This window comes from Alligator mississippiensis, chromosome 1 (assembly GCF_030867095.1).
Source record: "Alligator mississippiensis isolate rAllMis1 chromosome 1, rAllMis1, whole genome shotgun sequence".
In the NCBI taxonomy this organism is placed as follows: domain Eukaryota; kingdom Metazoa; phylum Chordata; order Crocodylia; family Alligatoridae; genus Alligator; species Alligator mississippiensis.
The window spans coordinates 159,641,410-159,668,091 of NC_081824.1; the positions used below are offsets into that span (position 1 = coordinate 159,641,410).

At 42.0% G+C, this 26,682-nt stretch overlaps 1 protein-coding gene across 10 annotated transcripts in view; it reads right to left on the reverse strand.

Moving 5' to 3' along the window:
• CEP170 (centrosomal protein 170) overlaps positions 1-26,682 on the reverse strand; it is a 181,111-nt gene that overhangs the window by 134,099 nt on the left and 20,330 nt on the right. For all 10 annotated transcript variants that reach the window (XM_059715932.1, XM_059715908.1, XM_059715935.1 and 7 more), the window contains exon 2: positions 10,840-10,985. In XM_059715932.1, coding sequence (XP_059571915.1) covers positions 10,840-10,944 — 105 coding nt within the window. In that variant the 5' untranslated portion in view covers positions 10,945-10,985. The remainder of the gene's footprint in view (positions 1-10,839; positions 10,986-26,682) is intronic.

A 26,682-nucleotide genomic window follows, 5' to 3' on the forward strand; every position in this document is an offset into this window, starting at 1 on the left:
GACAGAGCCACAGCTCATCCAGGGGATGTTGGGGGGGGGGGGGGCAGGTCCTACTGCTGCACTTATCCCCAGGGGAGGTGTCCCCCGCATCTGTGTGTGGGGCAAGGGCAAGCAGCCACTGCAATCTGGGGCCGGAGGGGGACCTGAGCCGGGGCTGTGCTCAGGGGCATGGGGGGGGGGAGGGCAGTGGCAGCACTGGGAGGAGGGTTTGGGGGGGGGGGGGGAGGGCTACAGCCATCCCAAAATCTGCCATAGCTCCCCATTGCAGTGTCACTGCCACCCATCCCGATTCTAAACCTGAATTCACAAGAAGACTGGAGCTGAGAATAGTGTGGATAGTTTGGAAGACTGGAGCTGAGGATGGTGAGGAGCCTGACTGTACCATAATAATCAAAGCTGGGAAGGCTGCTAAGGCTAGAACTGTAAATCTATCTGATATACAAGTATACCCATACAGGGAACTTACTATTACTAGGCTCAAAGAGGTTGAAGGCATTGGTTGAGAAGGCAGTACAAAGTTTGGTAGCATGGTCAAAGAACAAGACAAAGTGATAGAAGTGCTGAGGAGGCGGCCTGGGACGAGGACAGGGTAGATAGCCATGTCATATCCTGCTCAAGTGTTGCTGAGACTAGGGATTTTGGCTCCAGAGTAGAAGCTGGAAGCACCAAGCTGCTGCTCTGACAAGATTCAGAGGATCCAGGTGTCATATTGAATGTAAATATTTTGAATGCTTGTAATAGTTGTCCATTAGCCAGTTTAGAAAAAAGGGTAAGGTTTATCTTCTTATCTAGGTTCATTGTTTTACCTGGCCTTACAACAAACGTGTTTAAAGTCTTGGCCCCTCAATCTCATCTCTAGAGGCCTTTAACAAGTTATCCTAAGGACCAGAAAAATGACCCTTAAGTAAACATTCCGAGAGATCAAAACCCTAGAAGCCTTTTGAAAGGGGGTTGTAAAAGAAAGGTAACCACAGTGGTATGGAAAATCTTCCAAAGCAAAATTTAAGATAAACTAAATAGTCAGTGGACAAATTCCGTTGCGGAAGACAAACCGACCACCTAGCAAAAACCTGTTGAGTAAGATCCAAGCCCAAATTTGGGAGTAGTGACAGGTTTGGGTAGGAGGGGCCCAAGATGGCAACTCACCCAATAAAAACTGTAACCTACAGTCCCGATTTGGAGGTAACCTCACTTGCAGAACAACGAAGGAAGAATCGCAAGTGTAGGCCGGATCAGACTGATCACCTGAACCACCCTCTCCGTGAACACTAATCTCTTAGTTCACGCTGAAGCCGCGGAGCGCCCAAGGGGGACCGAAGGAAGGGGACTTGTTCCTATCACTGCTGAGGCCAGCCCATTAAATTGTACTACTGAGGAATGACACCATATTTAGGTGTTTGGCTTCTCAGAATTCTAGGATTTTAAGTATAATATAGTAATAACTTTTCTGGTTCAAATTATATAGTTAGTTGTAATTGTAATTGTTTTAAAGAAGTGCATTTAGAGTATTGTTCCATATATATAGTTATCGTGTTTTTGATGTTTAAACGTAAAATTGTGTTGTATAAATTAAGTGTGAAATCATTGTGAAATTGTGCAATTAGCTAAAAATTTCCCTAGCCAATGCATCAAATGAATCAGTAAGTTGTGTGGGATCTTCTCTATTCCATAACCCACTATAGACACCAGGGTGTTTATTTTTTGTCTTAGTAGTTTGGGAGGGAGACAGACAGACAGTGCCAGAGTTTCAGTGGTATCCTTACAGAGCCATGACATATGGACTTAGGTAGGGGAGGTGATGAAGCATGCTTCTTTGAGGAACTGCAGACAAGGGACCTTCCTCAGAAGCCAGTATTCAAGCTATGACTCGCTACCAGTCTCCATGCTCTGCATAGCACCAGTGAGAGTCTCTGGCCCCCAAGGTGGAGAAAAAAAAACACCCCCAAAATTCTGAATTTTGTCTTCATTGCATCTCGTGGGTGTAAAAAACTCACATATGAATCATTTTCCAGGAATATGAGATTCTCCTAAGTAATAAAGGTACCTGGTATACACATTCAAAGTAGGCCTGGCACTACCACAACATAGCTGAGAACAACATAGCACAGCTTAAACCCCAGAAAATGCAGAGAATGAATAATGAGGTCATTTTAAAAGTAATAATGACTCTTACATACCTAAACACATGCAGAGAGGCCACTCTGATGTACTGTAATTATAACGCGTCAGAGCAGATTCAGTTAATTGAATCTGCTGGAGTGTGGCAATTACCACGCTCCAGCAGACTCCAGCGTCTCATGTATCAGCGTTCCTGCGAGGAACAATGGGAGCCGGGGGGAGGGGAGGTGCTTTCACTAAAGCTTGTTTGACGAGTTTTAGTTAAAGCACTCCTGCTGCCATTTTTCAGCATGGGGATGCTGGTACATGTGAAGATCTGGGGGTTTTAATGAGAGCAGCTCTTGGACCCGCTCTAATTAAAGCACCCCATCCCCCGCCTCCTGAAGCACATCTACAAACACCCCTCAATTCTTCTTCCAAACACAGGGAGAAGGTATAAAAGGACAGCCAGCAAGGGGAAGACAACCTCCACAAGATTTCCACTTTTGTTGGGCAGCTCAGTAAAAATCCAGGTTTATGAGCCTGCTCAAAAAAGAAATTATTAAAAATGTTTCTCTCTTTCTTTTTAAAAGATATATAAAAAATAGAAATAATATTAGAAGTGGAAAGCAACACTATTAAAATGAAAAAAGCCTTTGAACAGAATGTTTCAGTGTTTAGGTCGCAAGTACTCTGTTCTCTAACAATCAGTTCTACTTTTCCTCTAATTACTGATATTTCTTATGTCAGACACATATTCATTTATAACCAGGTATACCGGATTTCCCTGATAAAAATCATAAATTCTTGGATAAAACCCCCCAAATCTGTGATTAAAATGAAAGGCCACAATATATATAGGTATCAGTTGAACACAATGTTTTATTGATATATTTACAGTTTTAAAACAATTTGGAAGTTTACCAGTGCCTCAATCACTATAATACAATAAATTCTAAATACCTATATACTTTGGCATTTGATTTTCAGTTTTTTATCATGGAAAATCAGAACTGCTGAGACCACTATGTACATCCCAGGGAATTATGCCCAGAACAATTCAAAATTATGCACAGAAAAAATTTAAATTATGCAAAATAAACTAATTTTTTAAAAACAAATTAAACCAAACTTCACACTATTTGAACCTCCTTTAGAAATATATGCAGGTACTTTGTATGGTTGGGGGTGGGGGATGTGTGTGGGGGAGGATATGTGAAGGTATGGGTGGGTGTCGGTATAGGAGGGTGGGGTTTGTGGAATGAGTTTTGAAGGGCTGTGGGGTTTGAGAGTGGGTATGGGCTTGTGGGGGATTGTGAAGGGATGTGGGGGAGGATGGGCATGGATGTGTGTGCGGGGTTTGCAGGTGGGTGTGGGGTTTGGCCAGCAGCTCAACAGCAGTAGGCAGCAGGCCCTCAGGGCACTCATGGCTGCAGCAGACAGACCCCCGGGCGGTACGCACCTCTGGCTGAGTCCCAGGGCCTGCACATGCTGGCATGAAGCTAGCCCGGCCTGCTGGTACACGTGTTTGCACCAGACTGGGCTGGCTCCATGCCAACATGTGGAGCTTGTGGTACTACAGGCGGGAACTGTGCACCACTGGGCCAGGTGGGCCAGTGTAGGGCTTCCAGCACTTCAGTGGGAAGCTGTCCATGGAGGCATGGAGCCCGCCTGGCCTGATGGTGTACAACCCTATGCCTCATGTAAACCTTCCCGCTCAGTACAATGGCATAAGGCTCCCAGTCTATGCACCATTGGGCCAGGCCAGCCTTCTACATGGGGCATCCTGCAACACCTCCCCACTCTCTCAGAGCCCACCCACACACACCTGCCCCGCCCCCACCTGCACTGCTGGCTCTTCCCACAGCCCCCAGCAGTCACCTGCATCCACCCCACAGGCCCAGCCCACTAGCCCTGCCAGTGCCCCCATCCCTAAACTGCAGCCCCGTTTCCCTCCCCGCCCCCCCCAGCAAACCCCACTTACCCCAAAGGCTCCAGGAGGGAAAGCGTGCCTGAGCCAAGCCTTGGCTGACGTAGTCTCAGGCCCTGTCCCTTCCACTTCTCCCTCCCACTCAGGGCAGGGCTTAGGGTTTGCCGCCCTTTAGGCAAGAAGCTCTTGCAGGCTACAACTCTGCCAGCCTGTAGAGAGCTCTTTGCAAAAGTAGAAAATCCACGGGTATCTCCATTAAAATGAAAAATCTGCTTTTTTGTCTGTTGAAAGGGAAAATCCACATCTTTTCCCATTTTCCTGTTGGAAATGGAAAACCCTGATCCCTGTTTATAACACAGCAAGCAAAGCAAATATTGCATAAAAATAGCCCATTATGACATTGTATGATCAGCCATTTTAGAGCAACAAATCATTTCACAAGCATGGAGGAACACTTCAGAAATGAAGTTTGTGAATATCTTTAGGATAATATTATATTTAGCACACATTCATTGAAGACTAAAACACTATGATCTATTAAAATTACTATTGTGTTATGATAATATCTTTCAAAATAAACTATTAATATTGAAATTCTTACAAAATTTAAAGATTACTTAAGGTAAACTATCTTACATAACACCAGAGCTCCATTTCATTTTTAACTGTCAAATAGATTTAGCTCAATTTTGGTTATAAATTTCAATATACTAAATGACAGAAGATAGCATAAAGTATATTAACTGTCCATACAGTTTGTGAAGAAGCAAAAGCATATCCAGCAACTGACAATGCTAGCAGTCAGCAACAGAGGTCACACTCCAATGATGCCTTGTTCCACACTAATCACTTCAGCTTCACAAGCTGAAAAAGTAATGCAGTTCTTTAAATTTGCTAAGCAAAATAGACCTCAAACAAAATACCACTGAATTATGAAAAAAAATTCTCAATCTCTGAGTTCTGAAGCAAAATTGTGTTAATCAAATTTTCTGCAACAAAGATACAATTCACATCATCTGACAAAGAACAAACACAAAAATGCAGCTTTGGAAACAAGAAAATCTGACTGACATACAACAGCTGTCACAGTAAGGAAACCAGCATCCATGTATAAGTGACAGAATGGAAAACAAGGTAAAGCAGGAACATTTACTGTCACAGTGAAGAAATAACTATACTGTAAAAAGAGGAGAAAAGAGAAAGAATGGAAGAGCTCCAAGTCACCAGAGATTTGATTACTGAAGTCTTGTCTACTAACAAAGAAGAATGGTAAAAATTTTCAAAAATAAAATTGGTGGGGCCTCTTGGTTCAACTTAAAGATTGTCCTGTCAGAAGATCTTTAATTCTTGTAGAACCCTTCTAGATTTTCATGTGTTTCCAACCTTATGACAAAAAACAAATCCCACCCCCTCAGCTAAAGTAATGGACCACCATCCTCATGCAAGACTAAAATACAGAAAACTTATTTTAAGCAGGAATATCAGAGTTGATTAAAAATAAGATGTGTTTTTTTATGTATTGTCAAGTTATTCCCATGCGCCTCTAGAGATTTCTTAGAATTATTAGAAAATACAAATTTTTCAATGTTGCTCCACCAACACACACTTGTATACAAGTAAGAATAGCAGTCTCTGTTGTGTAGAAATTCTCCCACTATAACAATGGAATAAGATCATCCAGCCATTTCACAAAGGGTAATCAAACTGCCATGGAAAAAAAAGTTCAATAGTCCAGTCCAGATTGTATTTGAAACAGTGGCCTCTAGGTAAAAGACTCTATAACTCCTTATCTCTTCTTGTTTACAGCCTGGATGAAGCTACAGTTAACACTGACTGGTATTTCAGAGAGTAACAGAAACAAAAGGCAGTTGGCAGTGAACAGCATTTGCAACAAACATACACTTTTAAATCTTTAAGTCACAGACAGTCAGTCACAAAAATTATTGGACAAATTGCTATATTACGTAAGTAGAGATCATATTATTTTAGACACTAAATTTTACTTTAAAAAGGTAGAGCAATTCAAAAAGCAGCAACAGCTCAATGGTACTCTTCTCCTTAAACAATTTTAAGATTAAGTCAGTTTTCTTGAAATGGCATACAGACATTCGTTTATACACAGAAAAGAGCTAATAAAATATTTACTATTCTGGGAACAGAGCAGAGGTTGCTGGCTGACAAACTTTTAAAGAGGTGGTTATTTTACATCTTTAGTTTATAAAATACTGATAGCCATGAAACGCCCACTAATTTAAAAGTTTTGGTGAATACATAGTAAATAGGTAGATGAATTAAATAAAGGGGGGGAAGAGAAACTGAAAGCAACAGACACTGCTGTTCTGTTATCCACTACTGACATTTGCTTAGATTCATCTTATATGAACTAATGGCTATTACTGAAACAAACAAAACCAAGTAATCTATTCAAAATTATGCAGAGACATTTAAGATATTAAGCAAAACTTGTCTAATGATTAGTATTTGCTTGAGAGTTCAACTAGCGCAACAAACTTGCAATGCATTCCATAATATACTCTTCTGCAAACTTTATTTTGCCAGATACAGGGTGCATCTACATGAGACGTTGCTGCACATTTATTTAGTACTTGTATACACAGCTCTGGTTACTGTGCATTTACTTAGTACTTCCTTATACAAGTATTAAAAAAAATGCACAGTAAGCGGAGCTACTGCACAGTAGCACTGGGAAACACCTTTTAAGTGATGCTACTACGCAATAGCCCAATACTACTGCAAACACATGCAATTATTAGTCCTGTCATCAAGATGATTTGTAGCCAGCCAACCAGAATGAATGCTGAATAGCTAAGAGTTATGGCAACTTAACGTAGTTTTTTGCTGTCTCCCATATGATGTTAATAGAGGTGGAGATACTAGCAGCAAGAGCAGCATACATACCAAGAGAAGACATAAGGCAGGACAGCGTGGCACCTTACAGACAGAGGTGTGACTTTCCATAGGCTACAGCTTATTTTGAAAACATCTTAATAAGAGGTTGAAAATAATCAGTAACTTGGTGATTTTCTATGAGCTAATGTGGGGTGGGGAAATCAAAACCTCGAACGAGTCTGCTCCACTTTTATTACTCATCTTGTATAAAAGTAAAAATTCTCAATTCATGTTTTGCTGAATAATTTGTTTAAATTTACAAATGAAGCAATTTCTCTAATACAGTTGAATTAAGATGTGGATTTAGGATAACTTTGTTTAATCACTAAGATTTACAGTGATCACTCACCATCACCACATGAAGGTACATACGCAAGTATTTTTAATACAAGTAATTAGAAATAAAGTATAGGTAATATTCTAGCAAGTCCAAAAACCTTATTTTTGTTTATGATGTAGCTACAGAGAACAAACATGGGATACTTCCTATTATGAGGTGCACTGCAAGACAGTTTTAAATTACATATACAGATAAATTACTTGAAGGCCAGTGCTGTTACTAAAAAAAAGAAAAAGAAACAAACATCGCCCACTTTCCAAGCAAAATGTTACTTAACAGCTAAAAAATCTTCTTTGTTGTCAGGAGTGTACTTGGTAGCTGTGTTGGTCTGAGACAAAAAGACACAAAAAACTAGAACTCTTGGTTCCAAAATGATACCTTTTATTAGACCAACTGGAAAATGGCAAGAAAATTGTCCTTTCAGGATCAAAGTCCCTTCATCAGGCTTAGGTTTCTTTGCTGTCATACATTTTTGAGGAGAAAAACTGATCTATAGGGATGAAAGTATTATAGAATATGGAGTAATAGCTTATACCATAGTACCATAACATTTTCACAAGCCAGAGCAATATAAACTGAAGAAGCAATTGAGAGTGGTAAAGGATTTATAATCCAGAGGGGAAACCATTTTGACAACTTAACATTTATAGTCCTTGACCTTCTTTAAGATAGGTATAATGACTACAGGTATTTCCATATTTTCTACAGCTTTTCATGACAGCATCCTAAAAACTTTTTTCTTTACTCATTTCTATATTTCTTCCTTTGCTTCGAAGGGGGAGGTAGGAATTTAAGCCTAAAACACTAATATTCAACAGTTTTTTCCAATACAGCCAAAAATTCAATACATCTTAAATCAGGGCTGTCTAACTTGTAAGGGGCTGGGGGTTGCACCCTGTGCAGGCTGCAATAGTGTAAGCCATAGGCCCCCCTAGGCCACCACAAAAGACTCCCCCCTGCCACTTCAACCGTCCAGCTGTGGGCTCCTCCTCTGCATGGCACCATGGGCTTCCCTACCACTGCAGGCTGTTCCTTGGTACGCCAAGGCAGGCACAGGAAGCAGAAGGTAAAGTGGAAAGGGGAAGCCTGAAGACCTGAGCTGCAGCAGCACCCAGAGTGATAGGGGTAGCAGTGGCCAGGGGCAGCCTGGTGGCTGCAGATTAAACCCTCAAATGCTGCCGGTTGAACAGCTGTGCTCTAAATGATAAAATATTGTTACAAATGGAAGAAAGAGTGCCCTAACTTAGGGTGCCATAATAATCTCTGCTAATACTTCCAGTTATCTTTCCAAATTTAATAGAATTATTTTGGTTTTACTGTGCAAGCTACAATTGCATTCAAATACTAGATCGAGTCTATTACATCAACTATATGAGATTAAATGGCAATGTAGTCCGTCATCAGGATAATGAAGAGACTGCAACCTATTGCTTGTTAATAATCTATTACACTATAAATGTAGTTGTTAGCATGAATCCTACACTTCCCTCACCTTTTAAGTAATTGAATGCACGCACTCACACTCACAGAAAACTACACCTCTTTACAATAATCTTCTCTAAAGCCAGACACATGCTTGTCATTAGTGTACCCAATGGGAGCTTCATGGCTCATTCATACTACTGCACAGGAATAAATGCACGTAAAGAATTTTAAATGATTTTTGCAATAGAAGGTTTTGATGTGGTCATTAATGACCATGTGAATTCTGTGTCATGGGGTGGAAAAATTAAGAAGGGATTGTTGTACTGAATAATATAAAATAAATCTAGAAGAGATGTTAAGAGAGAGCTCAATAAATCCATGCATAGGGATTCCCAGGATCAGGCCCAGGAAAAGAAGCCACTTAAGTAGTAACACATGCAATACAGGATTTTGTAAGAACAAAAAAACCCCCCAAAAACGCACTTCCATTGAAATTATATTTTCATTATTAAAAATCTTTAAAGGTAGGGAAATACTTTCTATCCTTACCCCATTTCCCTGTTGTGCCAAATTTAGAGCTTTTGTATTATATTTTTTGTCTAATAGTCAATATAGTTTTTTCTAACAGTTACTAAAGTATGCCATTAATTTAAAATTTCCATTTTTATCTGATTTGAAATAAAGTAAAAAAAGCTGGGGATATCATTTTTATAAACCCATGTTTTAGGCAATAATTTAAATAATATTTAAAAAAAAACTAATAACAATTGTTAAGACATTTATACAGTGAAAGGATTACCCCATCAACATACATGGATACTGAACTGTGTGAAACATAATGGTTAGATTGGATATAATATAATTAATACGTAGACAGGAAGACCTCTCCAAGAATTATCTTACTATACTTAACAAAATTATGCAAATCATCTCCTGATTGTAATATAAAGCTGTATTTCAATTAATTTGTCATACATTACTTTTCAATGTGTGTATTTATATGAAATGCAAGTTAATCTCTTAGTCCACTGACAGGATCTGACAGAGTAGGCAGCAGCCTATGACAACTCATTCTCTCTGAATGAGTGTTTCTAAGGCACCTATTCCTAAACTGTAGGTCACAACCCCAAAAGGGGTTGGAACATCAACAGATGGGGTGGTGATAAACAGGGATCCAGGTTTTCCATTTGCTGTGGGAAAACGTGGATTTTTTCCTTTAAAAGGAGAAAGGCAATGTGGCTGGGGAGTGTGAGTGTGGAGCACATGAAATTTCTGCGCCCACAGTGGGGTGCAGGACAGCAGCTGGGCCAGGCCAGCTCCCCAGGAATCGCCTCCACAGCCCAGTGGGAAGGACCCAGCACAGGAGGGAGCACTGTACTGCCATGGCTGCCAAAGTGAAGTGCAGCAATGTCACAGAGTTGTGCCCCCGCTGTTGCTGGGCAGGCAGGGTGTGCCTCAGCTTGGTGGCCATGATGCCATGGCACTCCCTCCCACGTTGGATCCTGCTCACTGGGCCGCAGAGTCCCCAGGGAAGGGAGCATGGCAAGGAGCCTGGAGCCTGCAGCAGGCAGCCCACATCCTTGCCACAACCCCTACAGCCTCCACTCTGGCCATACCACCTGCAGGGGAGGGCACGGAGGGGTGGGGGCAAAAAGCCAGGCTCCGCACTCCACTCCAGACATTACAGCTTCTGCTTCCCACAGGTGGCAGGCCAGAGAGGTGGCTGGGGAGGGGGGTAGGCTGCAGGTCAGGAGGGGCACATGAAGGATTGGGGGCTGTGGGTTGGGAGTGAGGGGCCAAGCTGAGGAAACAGGGTCATACTGAAGAAAAGTTTGGGAAGCACTGCTCTAAGGTGCCACCCTGCCCTGCCTTCTCTTTTACTTCAGAATTACACCACTAGCTACCTTTCTCTTGAATCTTAAACAATGGTTATCTATTCAACAGCAATAAAATCAAATTCACTTTTCCTATATAAGGAATATGAAAGATTAGTTTAGATTAAAATAGTTGACAAAAGCTGAAAATGGAGAGAATTAAAAACTTAACATCTGGCAAATAGAATTCTCAGAAGAACTATAAATAGTGTGTTTTAAATCCAAACTTTGAACAGTTGCAGATGGAAGTCTGATGCAATTACCTGCAACATCAGCTCACAGTCATCTCTTCCAACAAAAATCATCTCTCGTGGCAGCCTGTGGCGGGTGCCTCCGCTGCTCACCAAAAACCAGGATGTTAAGCTCATTTTCTGCTTAGCTGCTAAGTCCTTGGCAAAGCTACGTCATCCTGAAGCAAAAGAGAGAGAAATATATTTAGTTATTTTTAAGCTTCAGCTCCTACTGAACAAGCACTGTGATAAATGTATACAAAAGAGTTTGAAAAACCAATTCTAACGTCATGTATAGCTCCCAATGGACTGAATCCAGATATTACAGGAAGTGACAGGCAATTAAATTTACATAAAATCTGAAGCTTTTCTTCATGCAGCTAGGCACCTTCAATATTGCAGATGTATGTCTGTTCAAAATAAATCTGTAGCTATTTAAATTAAAGGACTGCCAGTCACACACAATGTTGTCAGAAAGCTTTTAACACTTAAATGCTTATTACCAATCAAAGTAATGCTTTTATAACACATCACCACCGTCAACAGTTAACACTGTGTACATTTAGCTGTCCAGAGAAATTAAACAAAAGTACCTTGTGTGTCTGCCCCAAGATAAAATCCACCTCAGCATAAAACAAGACCAGAATTATTTCTCAAAAAGATATGTAAAAATTGAAAGGAACTACAGGAAATCTAAAATCTGGGGGTTTTGTGATTATATTTTCCATGGAGTGTTTTTTGTATTTAGATATTGTTTCTTTTCTTCATGTATGTTACATCTAAAAGTAGATAAAGGCATTTTAAAAAGCAAGATATGCAAAAAGCAGCAAAACATGTACAATATGGAAAAAGTTGAAAGTCTTGAAACATAATTGCCAATAATTCCTCTACCAACATTTTAACTATAACTTGATTTGTCAAAAGAATATGGGCTTTGGGACTTTAAGTTTCACTGGATGTAAAAAATACATGCTATGTACCTCTGATTTATTTAGTGCATAAACAAATCTACTCTGACTTCATCATATGAACATCCTACAAGTCAAAGTTGCCACTGTTTTTGGCACTCAGCCCAAAAATGTTGCTAACCCCTGGGCTACAGCATAGATTTCATAGACATTAGGGCTGGAAGGGACCACCCTCTGCCCAAAGGGCAGACAGTCAGCAGGGGTAAAATGATCCCAGCAAGATAGGCATCCAAGTGTTTCTTAAAGGAATCCAGAGTAGGTGCCTGCTCCATCTCTGGTGGGAGTTTATTCCAGGCCCTGAGGATGTTCTTGAACTCCTCCACATCCTTTCTGAATTGTGAAGCCCAGAACTGGACACAGTATTCCAGCTGTGGTCTTACCAAGGCCGAGTAAAGTAGGAGGATGACTTCCCGGGTCTTGTTTGAGATGCATCAGAAGATGCAGGCCAGAGGTTTGCCTGCTTTGCCAGCTGCACCATCACATTGGTGGCTCGTGTTCATCTTGTGATCGATCATGACCAAGTCTTTTTCAGACACAGTGCTAACTAGCGTAGCACTGCCAAGCCTATAAGTGTGGTGTGGGTTCTCTCTCCCAAGGTGGAGCACCTTGGGTTTCTTGCTGTTGAATGCCATCAGGTTTTGATCTGCCTACCTTGTAAGCCTGTTGAGGTTGGCCTGGAGTGCCAGCCTATCCTGTGGGGCAGCTGCACTTCCCCATAATTTGGTGTCATCAGCAAACTTTGCCAGTCCACTTGTAACACCCAAGTCCAGATCATTTATAAACATATTGAAGAGTACAGGTCCAAGAATGGAGCCCTGGGGGATGCCCTTGGTTACAGGGCATCAAGTTGATTTGATTCCAAGAACTATCACTCTCTGGGTCCATCCACGGAGCCAGTTCACCAGCCATCAGACCATGAAATTGTCTAGGCCACAATTCCCCAATTTTTCCATGAGGACATAATGGGACACCAAGTCAAAGGCTTTCTTGAAGTCCAAGAATATGATATCCACCTCTTATCCCTTCTCCATGTGATGCATCACCTGGTCAAAGACGGAGATCAGGTTGGGCAGACGAGATCTGCCCGCCATGAAGTGGTGTTGGCTTTCTCTCAGAATATTACCTTCTGTTAGTTGGCAATGGTTTCTGTAATGATTTTTCCAGGATCTTTCCAGGGATTGAGGTCAAGCTAATTGGCCTGTAGTTCCCTGGATCTTCCCTTCTCCCTTTCTTGAAGATAGGCACCATACTGGCCCTCTTCCAATAGTCAGGCACCTCGCCCGAGTGCCACGAGTTCTCGAATAGCCTCGTCACAGGCTGTGCTATAATGTCAGCTAGTTCCTTTTGCACTCTTGGGTGCATTCCATCTGGGCCGGCTGATTTGTGGATGTCCAGCCTCTTAAGATGTTCCCTTACAAGATCAATGGTAATGGTGGGTGCAAGTTCACCCTTCCCCTTGTGATCCTGCCTTTTGTCAGGCAAAGTGATCCCACTGGGCTGATGGATGACCAACGTGAAGTAATCGTTAAGAAAACTGGCTTTTTCCTGTGTCGGTTAGCAGCTGCCCTACCTGGTTTAGTAAGGGCCCAATGTTACCCTTGCTCTTTTTCCAACTTCCCACATATTTGAAAGACTTTTTGTTGTCCTTAATTTGCCTAATCAGTTTGAGTTCCATTTCAGCCTTGGCTTTCCTAGTTTGCTCCCTACAGGTGCAGGCTAGTGCTGAGTACTCCTCCTTAGTGAGGTCTCCCGTCTTCCATCCTTTATAAGGTTTTTGTTTGTTTTTTAGGTGCAGGGGGTCCTTGAGATCCCTACTGAGCCAAGGGGGTTGTCCAACCCTTTTGCTACTTTTTCTGTGGGTTGGAATGGACTTCCTTTGTGCCTCAAGGATTACATTCTTGAGGAGTGACCATTCATCATGGACATTCCTCCCTGTCAGACTGTGGTTTCTCAGGGCCTGAACAACTACCCTCCTGAGCTTGTGGAAGTTGGACTTTCTAAAGTCACGGACTTCCATACTGCTGACTTGACAGCTTTGCGGTGAATAGAGAAAGTGATCAAATCATGATCGCCGTCTCCCAGCTTCCCCTCGATTCTCAGGTGGCTGACTAGATCATCCCCTTTGGCCAGTACTAGGTCCAGCAGCACCTTTCCTCTTGTTAGTCCATGGACTTCTTGAGACAAATAAAGCTCGTCAGTGCATGTGAGGAAGCACTGTGACCAATCGGATTTGGCTCAGCGCTCTTCCCATGAGATGTCCGGGTAGTTAAAGTCACACACAAAAAACATGGACTGAGAGGGTGCAGCCTCAGCCAGTTCCCTGGAAAACTCATGGTAAAGTTCTTGCTCTTGATTAGGAGGCCTATAGTAGACTCCTACCATTATATCCCCTTCACCATGTTTGCCCCATATTCTTACTCAGAGGGCCTCAAGCTGCCCTCCTTGGTTGCCAATCTCCACCTGTAGGTAAGTGTATTACTCTTTCATGTAGAGAGCTACACCCCTGCCCCTTCTTGCAACACAAACTTTTCTGTATACAAAGTACAGCCATCTATACCTGTGGTCCAGTTATAGGTAGAGTCCCACTAGGTCTCCATTATCCCTATGAGATTGTAATCATTACTGTTTAAGAGTAGGGCCAACTCCTCCTGTTTGTTGCCCACACTCCTGGCATTTGTGTAAAGGCAAGTGAGCTTGCCCTTGGCAGCCCTCGGCTTCCCTGCACTCCTGGAAGAGCCCCGTCCCTGGGGTGGGATAGGAGTTTGTTTCCCTGTACAGCCTGACTTAATGGTTTGGTAGCTGATGCTTGGTGGGCTTGCACCAAAGACCATATGCCCTTCATAAATGAACTTGGCTATAATCAGCAGCTCTTATAAAAAGGAATTCAATGGTGAAGCCTTGGAGAAAAAAAATAAAGCATCCAGCATTCCAAGTCTATTGTTAAGAGAGGGAATCAACCAGACAATAGGCCACTGTGATGACTATGTTCCTTTAATTGGACTCCCAATCAAAAGAAACTTATTTTGATTTGTTTGTATTTAATTTCATACAAGTACAGGCAGTGCTCAGACTGACAACAGAATTCGTTCCTGAAAACCTCATCTTAAGTTGAAATGTTGCAACTCAGAACCAATTTTCTCATAAGAAACAATGTTATAAATGGGGGATTAGTTCCTGAACTAAGGTCCAATACCCTATTTTCACCAACAATATCCCAGAATTTTGTACTTGATCAATTACAGATGAGTAATACAGCTACATTAATGTATTTATATTGTAAATAACAATCATATTGATTTGGAAGGACTTTTTTGAGGTGACTTTGCTGGATTTTTGAAGGGCTCTTGGCTGGAGTCTTCTCAGGAGTCTTGGCTGCAGGTTCTTCTGCAGTCTTGTCTGCTTTCTTAAAGAAAGTGTCCAAGGAACTATGGACAGATGTTCTCCAGGGACATAGGCAATGCAGTGAACTTGTTCACTGGCGTTGCATCAGATCAAGTGTTGTAAAGTCAAAACTGAGGTCAGAAAGTTGAAACGGTGTCAATTTATAAGTGTTATAAGTGCAAAATGTAAGTCGAGAACTGCCTGCATGAGACAGTGAGCTCAACCTCATCAGCAGACAGAAGTTTGTCTAGGGACTAGGGATGTGAACAGTTAAACAATTAATCATTTAGCTGATCAGCTAAGTGAAAACTGGCTCTAGCTTAACGGTTACCGTTTAGCCTCGGACCAGGCACAGTCCGGGAGGGAAGGGAACCCCTACAGTGCCCCAGCAGTAACTGGAAACCCTGCAGTGCTGGCAGGCGAGCCAGAATTTATTTATTAAGTTGCTTTCACTGAAAATCCTGGATTTCATGGATTCTGCAAAATTGTATGTTGAGTGGACCCCTATTGATATCAGATTGTGAGATCACCTGCATGATAATGAAAATGCACTCTAATTTCTAAAAAGAACCACCACCAAGATTAATATGCAACTGCAGAAGATGAGAATGCCAACACTGATTAACGAAGGAACTTCAAACAAGGAGAAGCAGGATGATCTAAACTGAGAAATGTTTATCACTGATGATGACAAATGAAAATAAGAATGAACTAAGTTAAGGAAGAACATATCAAAAGCACACCTTGGCAGATGCTAAAAGATGAAAGAGCTAGTCAGAGCACTATACCTAGACTGAAAGTTTTTCATGCCAATCAATCTGAATAAACTGGATAAAATGCATCAATAATCTCTTCCCCACCCTCTCTACATATGCAGACGAGCATATCTGAAGGTTTAAATAGAAGTGTTAAAGATGTTCCAACACAAGTATTTTTACCAATAGAATAAATGTGCTACATGCATCTTTTGTATACAAGTACTTTTCATATATTTATATTTTAAAATACGAATGTTTCTAATGAATGTTCTCCTACTGAATACTTTGGATGTGTAGTATCTTACTGAATAAGCAAATATGAACACTGATAATTTCACTCTGAAACAAGCATCTTCAGACAAAGCAACTTCACAAATAATATAAAGAGATAACTTCAAAGCTTATTGTTTAATTCTCTGTGTACAAAACAGTTTATGCATGGGGGTGAGGGGAGAATGTTAACCTGAGTTTACATTCCAGCTTTTAAATTGTACATTTTCATTTTAGGACTGCAACCATACTGTACTCATAATCCTGAAGTCCCCTGTTCAACCCATTTCTTATAACTGTTGATGTTTATATCAGCTTACCTCTGTAAAAATATATTTTTGTTCTCTTGCTTTAATGTGAATATGGATATTCAATAGAAATTGGCAAATGATAGCTGGCAAAGGATAGTTTTAATTATAAAAAGTTTCAATCCAAATACCAGAATTACTGTGTATACTAAGATTTTAACATCACTAAGAACAAAACCTATTTTGATTTTCCCAATACAGAAAAGTAGGTCAGCAGCAATCATGTCACAAAAATTAAGCAAATTATAAAGTCTGACAGCAAACCGATCAAATTATCTAAAAAAATATGGCTGTTGAATTTCAAGCAGCACTGGCTGCATTGTGACAAATCAACCCAGATACATATTTTATTTTAAAATATTCTTTAGAATGAGCTAGCATCTTTGATCAACACTGCTACACAGATGATTTCTGCATATCAAAACTAAAGAGTTAGAAAGCAGTAGCAATACATATTTAAGTTTAGGGAACTGATTTGTACTACACAATTGTGCTTTATGACTATATTCTTTATGAGGCAGTTTTTAAAACAATTAACACGGACTGTTTCATAAAAGGTTTTAGTACTTTTGGTTCTGTTTTGTACCCCTATTATTACATTCTAACAGACAAATGCCTTGCCTGTAATGGGCAAAGTAGGATTTTAAAAGATTTACAAAGAAAGTATAGAGTAAAAAGTGAGAGTCTCACTTTTAACACACTCCAATGTTTCTAAACATTAGAAGTTATCCGATTCTTGAGCAGAATCCACAAATACATGTTGAACCTACTGTATATCCATTCTGAGTTCCAACATCTAGCTGTTGTGCTTTGAATTCAGGACAGGACAGCAATTTAGTTTTGAATTTCATTCTTTCATCGGTTCAAGTTAATCAGCTTAAGTGGAGAGCTAAAAATAACTAAGTTATATTATTATGCAGAAGTGAACAGAGTTATTTTCACTCAAATTCTTAGTAACCGCAACAAACGTGGCAATCTTCAACTAAAAACTGCACTTGGAATCTTACTTTTATTTGCATGTTCAAATAAAGGACATTCTACTTAGGTAATTTTTGCCATGTACTTCATTATCCCTTTGCTACAGCAGCAAAGGAAATTGCTACAAGGGAGCATTATAATATTTCCTTTAAAATAACACAATAGTTCTAAGGTGAAGACTTACTGAGTTTTAGAAGAACAATTTAAATTTGGGGTTCACTAAAAGAAGCCTGTCAAATTGCCATATTCAATTTCTCAGAAATTTGTTGATATTATTAAACACATTCTAGGTCTGGGGAAGAAATGGTGTTTTATTGTTGAAGAACTATGGATTTTGGAAACTACATTCTGCAACATGTTAGCATCATTAAATTTATTGCACTCACAGTTGTGTCAACCAGATGATACAGCAGCTGAGAAACTGTCCACATCATCCATGTAACATAATTAAACTCTAAAAACTGGAGCCCTGTGTTCTGAAGCCAAGAGTTGGGGGTAACAGCTCAAATACACATACAGCTGCTTTGCCAAGATGATCTTGATATGCTAAGCTGATTTCACTGCAATCAAAAGTTTTAGATGAAATTATTCCTTAATTATTAAAAGTTAGACGATGATGGGTCTAATTTTTTTATGGTTGAGTGTAGCTAGCAATAATCAAGTGCTTTTTCCAGCAACAAAGAGAGTTGCCCTATAAGGGATAAACAAAAACAAGAAAACAGGTAAACACATGTTAAGTCAGAAGTATATGTATAACCATGCTCAGTGATTTTCAATAGGTTGACTCATGCTCAAAATTAACAAACATGAATAAAGGCTTGCAGAATTGAGAACTGTAATTCATAGCCTTTCTTAGATTGAATACTAGTAATAACATTTTGTAAAGGAAATTATTAAAAAATAAACCCTAAGAAATGTGATTAAAAAATTCATTTTGTAACCAGTTAACATTACACTAATGCATACAATTACTGGCAGAGCTGATAATACCGTGTATTGAACATTTCCATCTTTTAAAGATACTGTGTTTCCAATTGCTTAGAATCTGACACAATTTTTCATGTCATGTTTGCCTAAGGCTACTGTATTTTGGAAAGTTTCAACTAAACTTTCAGTCATTTCTGAAAATGGTATTATGGGAAAATATGATATTTTACCTACATTGAAAAATTCTTATAACTGCTTTGAAAATGTCTAATACCCCATACTTTTAAACAGAAGCCTGAAATTTGGCAGGTAGCCCTAGTGTTTGGGCTGTCTCTTTTGCTGCAATCCCTCAGAAAAAACTGTCTAATTTTGCTATGTGATGAACCTTGAAAAAAAATACTTGCACATGTTTAGTAGATAAATGGCTGAATTCTCTAAAGAATCAGTCTTTATCAAGTATGCTCCATCTAGGGGTTTCCCTACAATTTCAGCACTTGATTGCTATGGTGCCAGAAAGAAAAGGGAGACTCTTTAAGCAGTGCTCTCAATTATTCTGCTGCTGAAGAGCACTGGCAACATGTTGAGGGGGGCAACATATGCCTCCCCTCTTCCCGCTCCCTGGATTTCTGTGCTGACAGTGGGACACAAGGCTGTGGCCTAGTCAGAGCCAGGGCCTAGCAGCAGCAGGGTCAGCAGCAGTTGGTGGTGTGATTTCTGCACTGACCAGGGGTGCAGGGCTGCAGCCTGGTCAGAGCCAGTGCCTGGCAGCAGCAGGGGTGCTGGCATGGAGTTGTGCCTTCCCACCCACAACACTTATGTGTCACCAAAACTGAAGAGGGAACTTCTTGCCTCAAACTTAAAGGGAACATGACCCTGACCGGAGATGTTACTAGATTAGAAGAGGAAACCTTTGCAAGGAATGAAGAAAGATGGAGATGGCGTCCAGAGTTATGTCAAGGAGGCAGAGCTTGGGAAAAAACAGAGGCAGGACTGGTACAAATGTGTGTAACTAGCATGTACCTCCTTTATAATTTGGATTTGAATCAACCTCTCAAAATGTTTTTGCTCTCATAAATGCCTGTGAAACCCACTCGAAAAATGTGTCTGTTGTCATGTGTCTCTCCATGTCCCACAGTGACTAGTCCACAAAGAATGACAACCTAGTGTTGCTATCTGTTGCTCATCAGCTCAAATGGCATAGGATGCTATGGATATAATGGTCTCAACCCATACAAGTTACATGCTTGTCATTATGATTTCATACAACCGATTTTTTCCTCCAGATTCCAGATCTGTCAGTTCTTTAAAAAAAAGAAATCTAGAAACTTACACATACACAAAAATATGCTCGAAGAATACTAAGGCTGCACAGTAAGGCACTCAAAACAAGGTAGTGCTTGTGCCAGTGTAACTTGACCCTTTAAACATAAAGATTACATGTTATATTATCCACCGGATCTCTGCCTCATTAAGTGGACAGAGTACATTTTACTCAGTGAGTAATAGTTCAGTGTTTTATTTTTCCTTACCAACGTGTGGCCCCTTATTTTTTTATTCATGCTCTGAATGCTGAATTATTAATTTCTCCATGTATTTTCTACCACATTCAGCACTGTAGCATCTGATTGCTTCATAAACATTAATAAATTTGTCTTCACACCAAATAGGAAGATGGAGATGGTATTTAACCCATTTGTAAAGTGGGGTCTGTACAAGAAAACGAAGATAAAATTTTGAGTGCCCAATATGAGAGGCCAACAATCTACTTTTCCAGAGTATCTAGACATACACAGAACATGTGTTCAAAGAACAGAGCCTAATAATTTCAGTTGCAGCTCTAGCACTCAGCACTTCTGCAACTCAGGCCCTGATCTCAACAACAATAAGGGATCACATGTAAAGAGTTTGGTTTAAGTGAAATGCCTTAAATCACATGGGAATTCTTCACAGGGGCAGAAACTGACTTCATTTTTCAAAGACAGCATTCACTTATAATAACCAGAAGACCACTTTTGTCTTCCTGTGCTTCTCTGTCTCATTTATCGGATACCTTCCAAATGCTACAACAAATGAGGCTGCCTTACAGATAGCCTCCTTCACTACGCAACTCCAGCTACCAGCTAAGACCCAGAACAGGTTCACCACCCACACCGAGTAAAGAAAAGGACCATTGGAAAAAATAGCACGTGATCACATAATTAAAGAATTAATCATAATGCTTGCATATACAGGGGGCTGAATTTAAGTTGCCAGTGCAAAGCCATTTTATGCACATGGCTTTCCAGCCTTAACATTTAAAAAAAACAACTCAGACTTGACAGTAGCTTCCTGAACACAATATTTTAATGAAGAGACAGTGGTTCCTTTTTTATTTCCTCAAACCAAGTCTGTCCAGCTGGTAGCCCACCACTTCCTCATCCATTTCCACCCCCCCCCCCACCCCCTCATTGCTTCTGTGGTGGCTGAGGAATTTGAGGAAGGGCAGCATGGGGTGGGAAAGGAAGAGCTCATGCTGCCCATATGTCAGGACATGCTGCCCATATGCAGCATCCTGGAGAACCTGTGCTGCATGCAACCCCCAAGGAATGCAGCCCACATGGTGTACGATTAGTGAGCGATGCAATGCGTGGCCCCTGGCTGCCCCTTTTCTACTTAACTAATAATGCCACAATCTTTAATGATATGGATTCAAAGAAGTAGAACCTGGGAACTCTGATTTACCAAACAATAGATTACATTTTTGAATGAATGCTGTAAGAGTTCTACTTTTAAAAGGTAATAACAACAAGAATGACTATACTAATTCGAAAAATGTACATATGAACACAGCACTAAGCTGGTTTGACTGTGTTAGGGATCCAGTAAAGCAGACACTGCTTAGGTCTGCAACTTATTTGAGCAGCACAGATAGGTAACTCAGGTCTCCCACACATACCTATCTACCTAGGTCATCCCTGCAATGCTGTTGGTTACTAGAACAGGATGATCTTTCTAGCAGATGATTCTTTAGAAACAGCAAGACTAGTGTGAGCGCCAACTGAGCTTGTTAGATTTAAAAGGTACAGGTCTTCGAGAGAAAATAAGGAGAATATAAAGAGTCTATTAACAGGCAAACTAACTACCCATTTTGACTATGATTTTTGTTACTCTGTCAAACATTGACTGAAACAGATCTTTTCTTGTTCAACCACGATATCAACACTGATATACTTAAGGATAGCTACAGTGGTTGGAATGAGTAGCAGAGTTCTGAGATTAGAAAACCATGATTATGGGGAGGCAAGTGAAGGGGATCCTTTCCCACGTAGACTGGGAGCCATATTTCAAACCACCATAAACCTCTTCAGAATTTTAAATATAGATTCTGAGCAAGACAGATTATCAACTCTTACACATAATATACAAGGCTACTGGGAAATGGGCCAACAAAAAGATAGCTTCATGACTATATTTCAGATTTGTGAAGATGTCAGTAAAATAAATTGTGTTCATTTACTAATATCCCTTAAAAATACAAATACAATCTTATTTTTCCTAATCAGTAGAAAGATTCACATTTACTCAAGAAAATAGTTTCATTAAAAGTATCCATTATGGTTCACTTAATAGGATATGAAGCTAAAATTCATTTCCAGAAAATACATTTACTATGCATTTAAGAAATCTCATAGTTTCATAGATTGTAGAGAGTCAGAAGGGACCACAATGGATCATCATGTCTGACCCCCTGCCCCTGGCAGGAAAGAGGACCAAGGTCAGATGACCTAAGCCAGGTGACTATCTAGCCTCCTCTTGAAGACCTCCAAGTTAGGTAATAGTACCACCTCTCTCGGAAGCTCATTCCAGATCCTGGCCACCCTTAGAGTAAAAAATTTCTTCCTAATGTCTAACCTAAATCTACTCTCCACTATTTTGCACCCATTATTCCTAGTTACTCCCTGGGGTGCTCTGGTAAAAAGCGCATCACCAGGTCCCTGTTGTCCTCCCTTGATAAACTTATAGGCAGCTACAAGGTCTCCCCTCTGACGTCTCTTGTGAAGGCTGAAGAGATCCAGATCTCTCAACCGCCCCTCGTAGGGTCTTTCACGGAGGCCACTAATCATGTGAGTGGCCCGCCTCTGAACCCTCTCCAGATTCTCCGTGTCCCTCTAGAAGTGTGGTGCCCAAAACCGGATAGTACTCCAATGCGGCCTGACCAATGCCGCATAGAGGGGGAGCATCACCTCCTTTGATCTGTTGGTCATGTATCTGCTAATAGACAACAAGGTGCGATTGGCCTTGTTGATGGCCTCGTTACACTGCCGGCTCATGTTCATCTTGGAGTCAACTATGACTCCAAGATCTCTCGGCCTCTGAGCTGCTGAGGAGGTCATCCCCCAACCTATAGGTGTGCTGGGGAGTCCTCCTTCCTCAGTGGAGTACCTTACATTTATCTTTGTTGAACTGCATCCTGTTTTGTTCTGTCCACTGATCCAACCTGCCCAGGTCAGCCTGTATCCGCTCCCTGCCCTCCGGTGTGTTAACTTCGCCCCATAACTTGGTATCATCTATGAACTTGGAGAGGGTGCTATCCACACCCTTGTCCAAATCGCTGATGAAGATATTAAATACTAGTGGTCCAAGGACTGAACCCTGCGGGACCCCACTGCCCACCTCCTTCCAAGCCAAGAATGACCCGTCCACCACCACTCTCTGGGTGCGGTCCCTAAGCCAGTTGGCCACCCACCTGAGCGTCCACTCCACAGCCTGCTAGCTTCCCTATGGGAATAGGATGTGAAACTGTGTCAAAGGCCTTCCTAAAATCCAGGTAGATGACATCAGCCTCAGCTCCTGTGTCAAGGCAGTGCGTGACCTGGTCATCAAAGGCTATAAAGCTTGTCAGGCAGGATCTACCTGTGACGAACCCGTGCTGGTTTCCTTTCAGCATCATTTCCTCTGCTGGGCTTTCACAAATGCGCTCTTTGATTTTTTCCAGTATTTTCCCAGGGACAAAGGTAAGACTGACCGGCCTAAAGTTACCCAGCTCATCCCTTCTCCCCTTCTTAAAAATGGGCCCCACCTTGGCCCTTTTCCAGTCCTCAGAGATCTGGTTGGAGCACCACGAGTGCTCAAACAGCCGTCCCAGCAGCTCAGCTATGACACTGGCCAATTGCTTCAGCACCCATGGATGGAGGTCATCCAGGCCAGCTGACTTGTACCCATCCAGCCCTTCCAAGTGCTCCTTAACCAAGTCAGCACTAACCTTTGGCATTCTGGTGCCTTCTGGACATCTGTCTATGCTCAAGGTGGGGGAATTGTCTTGGTCAGTACTTAGGAATAATGAAGCAAAGAACTCATTGAAGCACTCTGCCTTTTTCCCTGCGTCAACCACCAACTGTCCTGATTTTTCCTGCAGGGGCCCTATGTTACTCTGCGCTTTCCTTTTGCTCGCTATGTGTCTGTAGAAAAACTTTTTATTGTCCTTAAGTGTTTTAGCCAGCCTAAGCTCCAGTCCTGCCTTGGCCTGCCTGATTTCCTGCAATAGTGCGCCAGGGAGGTGTATGCCTCCTTGGTGGCTGCCCCCTGCTTCCACTGCCTATAAATCTGTCTTTGCTCCCAATCTTTCTTGGAGTTCCCCATTCAGCCAAGGGGGCTTTTTTATCCCCTTACCCCCTTTCCTGTGTAAGGGGATGGATTCCTTTTGTGCCCCAAGGATCACTCCCTTGAGAAACCTCCAACCCTCCTGGACCCTCATTTGCTCAATGCTCTAGAGTTCCGCCACCTCGCCTACTAGCCTTCTAAGTTTACTAAAGTTGGCCCTTCTGAAGTCTAACACTTTAGCCTCACTGGATATTTTCCCACCCTTCACTGGACAGTGAACTCTACCAAGTGATGGTCATTATCTCCCAGGTTACTGCGTACTTGCAGGTTCCCCATGAGATCATCCCCTGTTGCTAAGACCAGGTCTAGCAAGGCACTACACCTGGTGGGACTGGACATCACCTGGGTTAGGTGGAGGTCCTGCACGCAGTGTAAGAACCATGAGTGGCTTGTTTTGGCCGTCTGTTCCTCCCAGCAGATGTCTGGGTAATTTAGATCCCCCATGACCACTGCCTCCCTCGCCTGTATGGCATCTGAGAGTTGCCTGGAGAAAATCTCGTCTAGCTTGTCATCCTGGTGAGGAGGTCTGTAGTAGACCCCCACTACCAAGTCTTTTTCCCCTGGCCCCCCCTGGATCCTGACCCACAATGCCTTGGTATTCCCCTCATCTACCTCCGCCTTGATGATGGAAGATGTGTACTGCTCCTTAACATAGAGAGCTACACCCTTGCCTTTTTCCCCCACTCTACATCCATTTTTCCAATTCCTTTTTACCCCATGATACATTATATAAAATTGTGTACGTTGTGGAAGCAACAGAGAAAATGAATGAGGACAATTGATGTTATCAAATTTGTCAAAGTCCTTCCAGTGACATAATGCAACAGGTACACTTTGGCCCCCTCTACACATGCAGGTAAAAGTGCAATGTCACACGTGTGGCATGTCATGAGGCATGATCACGTGAATCCCAGGCTCCCCCTGCACTGGCAAGAAGCAAGCTCCTGCTTCTAGGAGCCTCATGCACCTGAGTTAAGGGGTTCCCAGCCAGGGGGTGCCCTTACTCCCAGGGCCAGAGAATTAGCCCTGCAGCAATCCTGGGGATTGCAACTGTCCCAATCCCTAGGGCTCAGGGGTTTTACACTGGGCACGGTGCACCTCTCTGGCTGGGAGCCCCATCAGCCGACAGGGATCCTAGCCACAGAGAAGACACTGCTACACACACAAATTAAAGCTCGACAGCAACCAGCTACAATGTCAGCACACATTTTTGAGGTCTAACTTTACAGCTGGTTAGAGCTTTTTATTGTGACAGCTATTTTGCATGTGTAGCTGGTGTCTGGGTAATTGTGCAAATTAACCAGTTAATTGAGCAATACCAGTAATGTGTAGAGGAGACCTTTAAGAGGGCATTATAAGCCTTTGCTATAACTGTAGTTATAGCTTAACAGTCATCATATTTGTGGATCATAGCACAACACTGGTTACAGCATGATGCAGACTTGGCAAAAATACGTTTGACCTCTTCTACCCTCTCCCTTTCAAATGGATTTGGATCTTTTCACTGTTAATTCCTAGTAGCCAAGTCCACAGACGTACTTGTTTTGGATATAAACCAAGATATTTGTTCCTAGAAAAAATGGAATAGGTCCATGCTAAAAAAAATTTGTAACTGCATACACTTATTCTACACAAAGCCATTAGAGGCTTAAAATTTCACTTTAGTAAAAAAAATTGGTTTGTTGTAGCCAGTGATTCTGCACTGGTAACACACAATGGTTTAGATGAGTGTGGCAGCTGGAGCCACTTATAAGAGCCAGGGGCTCCGGGAGCCTGCTCCAAGAACCCCAGCCCCAGAGAGGGGACCCTGGGGCAGGTAGGGAACTCACCTGAGGAGAGGCAGGAGCCAGAAAAGGAACAGTGCGCAACGTCGCTGCATCAGCTTTTGAACCAGTTGTTAATTAGGATTGATGGAGCCTTGCTGATGACATCAGCCTCAGGTGCCACCACAGGAAGTTTAAAAACCCCAGCAGATGCTGGGCAACAGAGGAAGCAAGCGGAGACTAGCCAAGGTGGCCCAGAGGCATCCAGGCTGCAGGTCGCTTCCCCAGCACGCTGTCCCCTTGGGAACACACATGGGGGCAAGGAAAGCAAGGCAGGAAATGCTTCCCTAGCTGGGAGTAGCCCAGAGTGGAAGCCAGGGGAAGGCGGTTTGCCGCCGCCTTCTTCTTTTTTTGTATTTTATTGTTTAACGGGGTTGTCTACCGGAAACGGGCACAAGATAACACCACTGAAACCCTCCTCATTACATTTTGACATCAAGGCATGACAGGTAATTGAGGGAGCCTCCCCTCAAGTGCCAGGTAGTACGCCCAACACGTGAGCCATCACTGCAGGGACCCTTCATCACAATGAGGTAATAATTAGAGGTGCACCGATATATCGGTTGCATATTGGATTGGCACCGATAACAGGAAAATTAACATTATCGGCAGCTGCAGCATGCATGCAGCCAGGAATGCAGCCTGGCAGCTTGAAGAGCAGCATCCTTCCAGTAAGTCTGTGGGGGAGAAGAGGCATGGGGGAGGGAAAGGGCATGGGGGAGAAGATTGAGGCCCCTATGGTGAGGGAGGCAGTGAAGCAAAGCCTTAGCTGAGATGATATAGTTGGGGGTGGTTCTGTTTTGAGCAGGGGGTTCGACTAAAT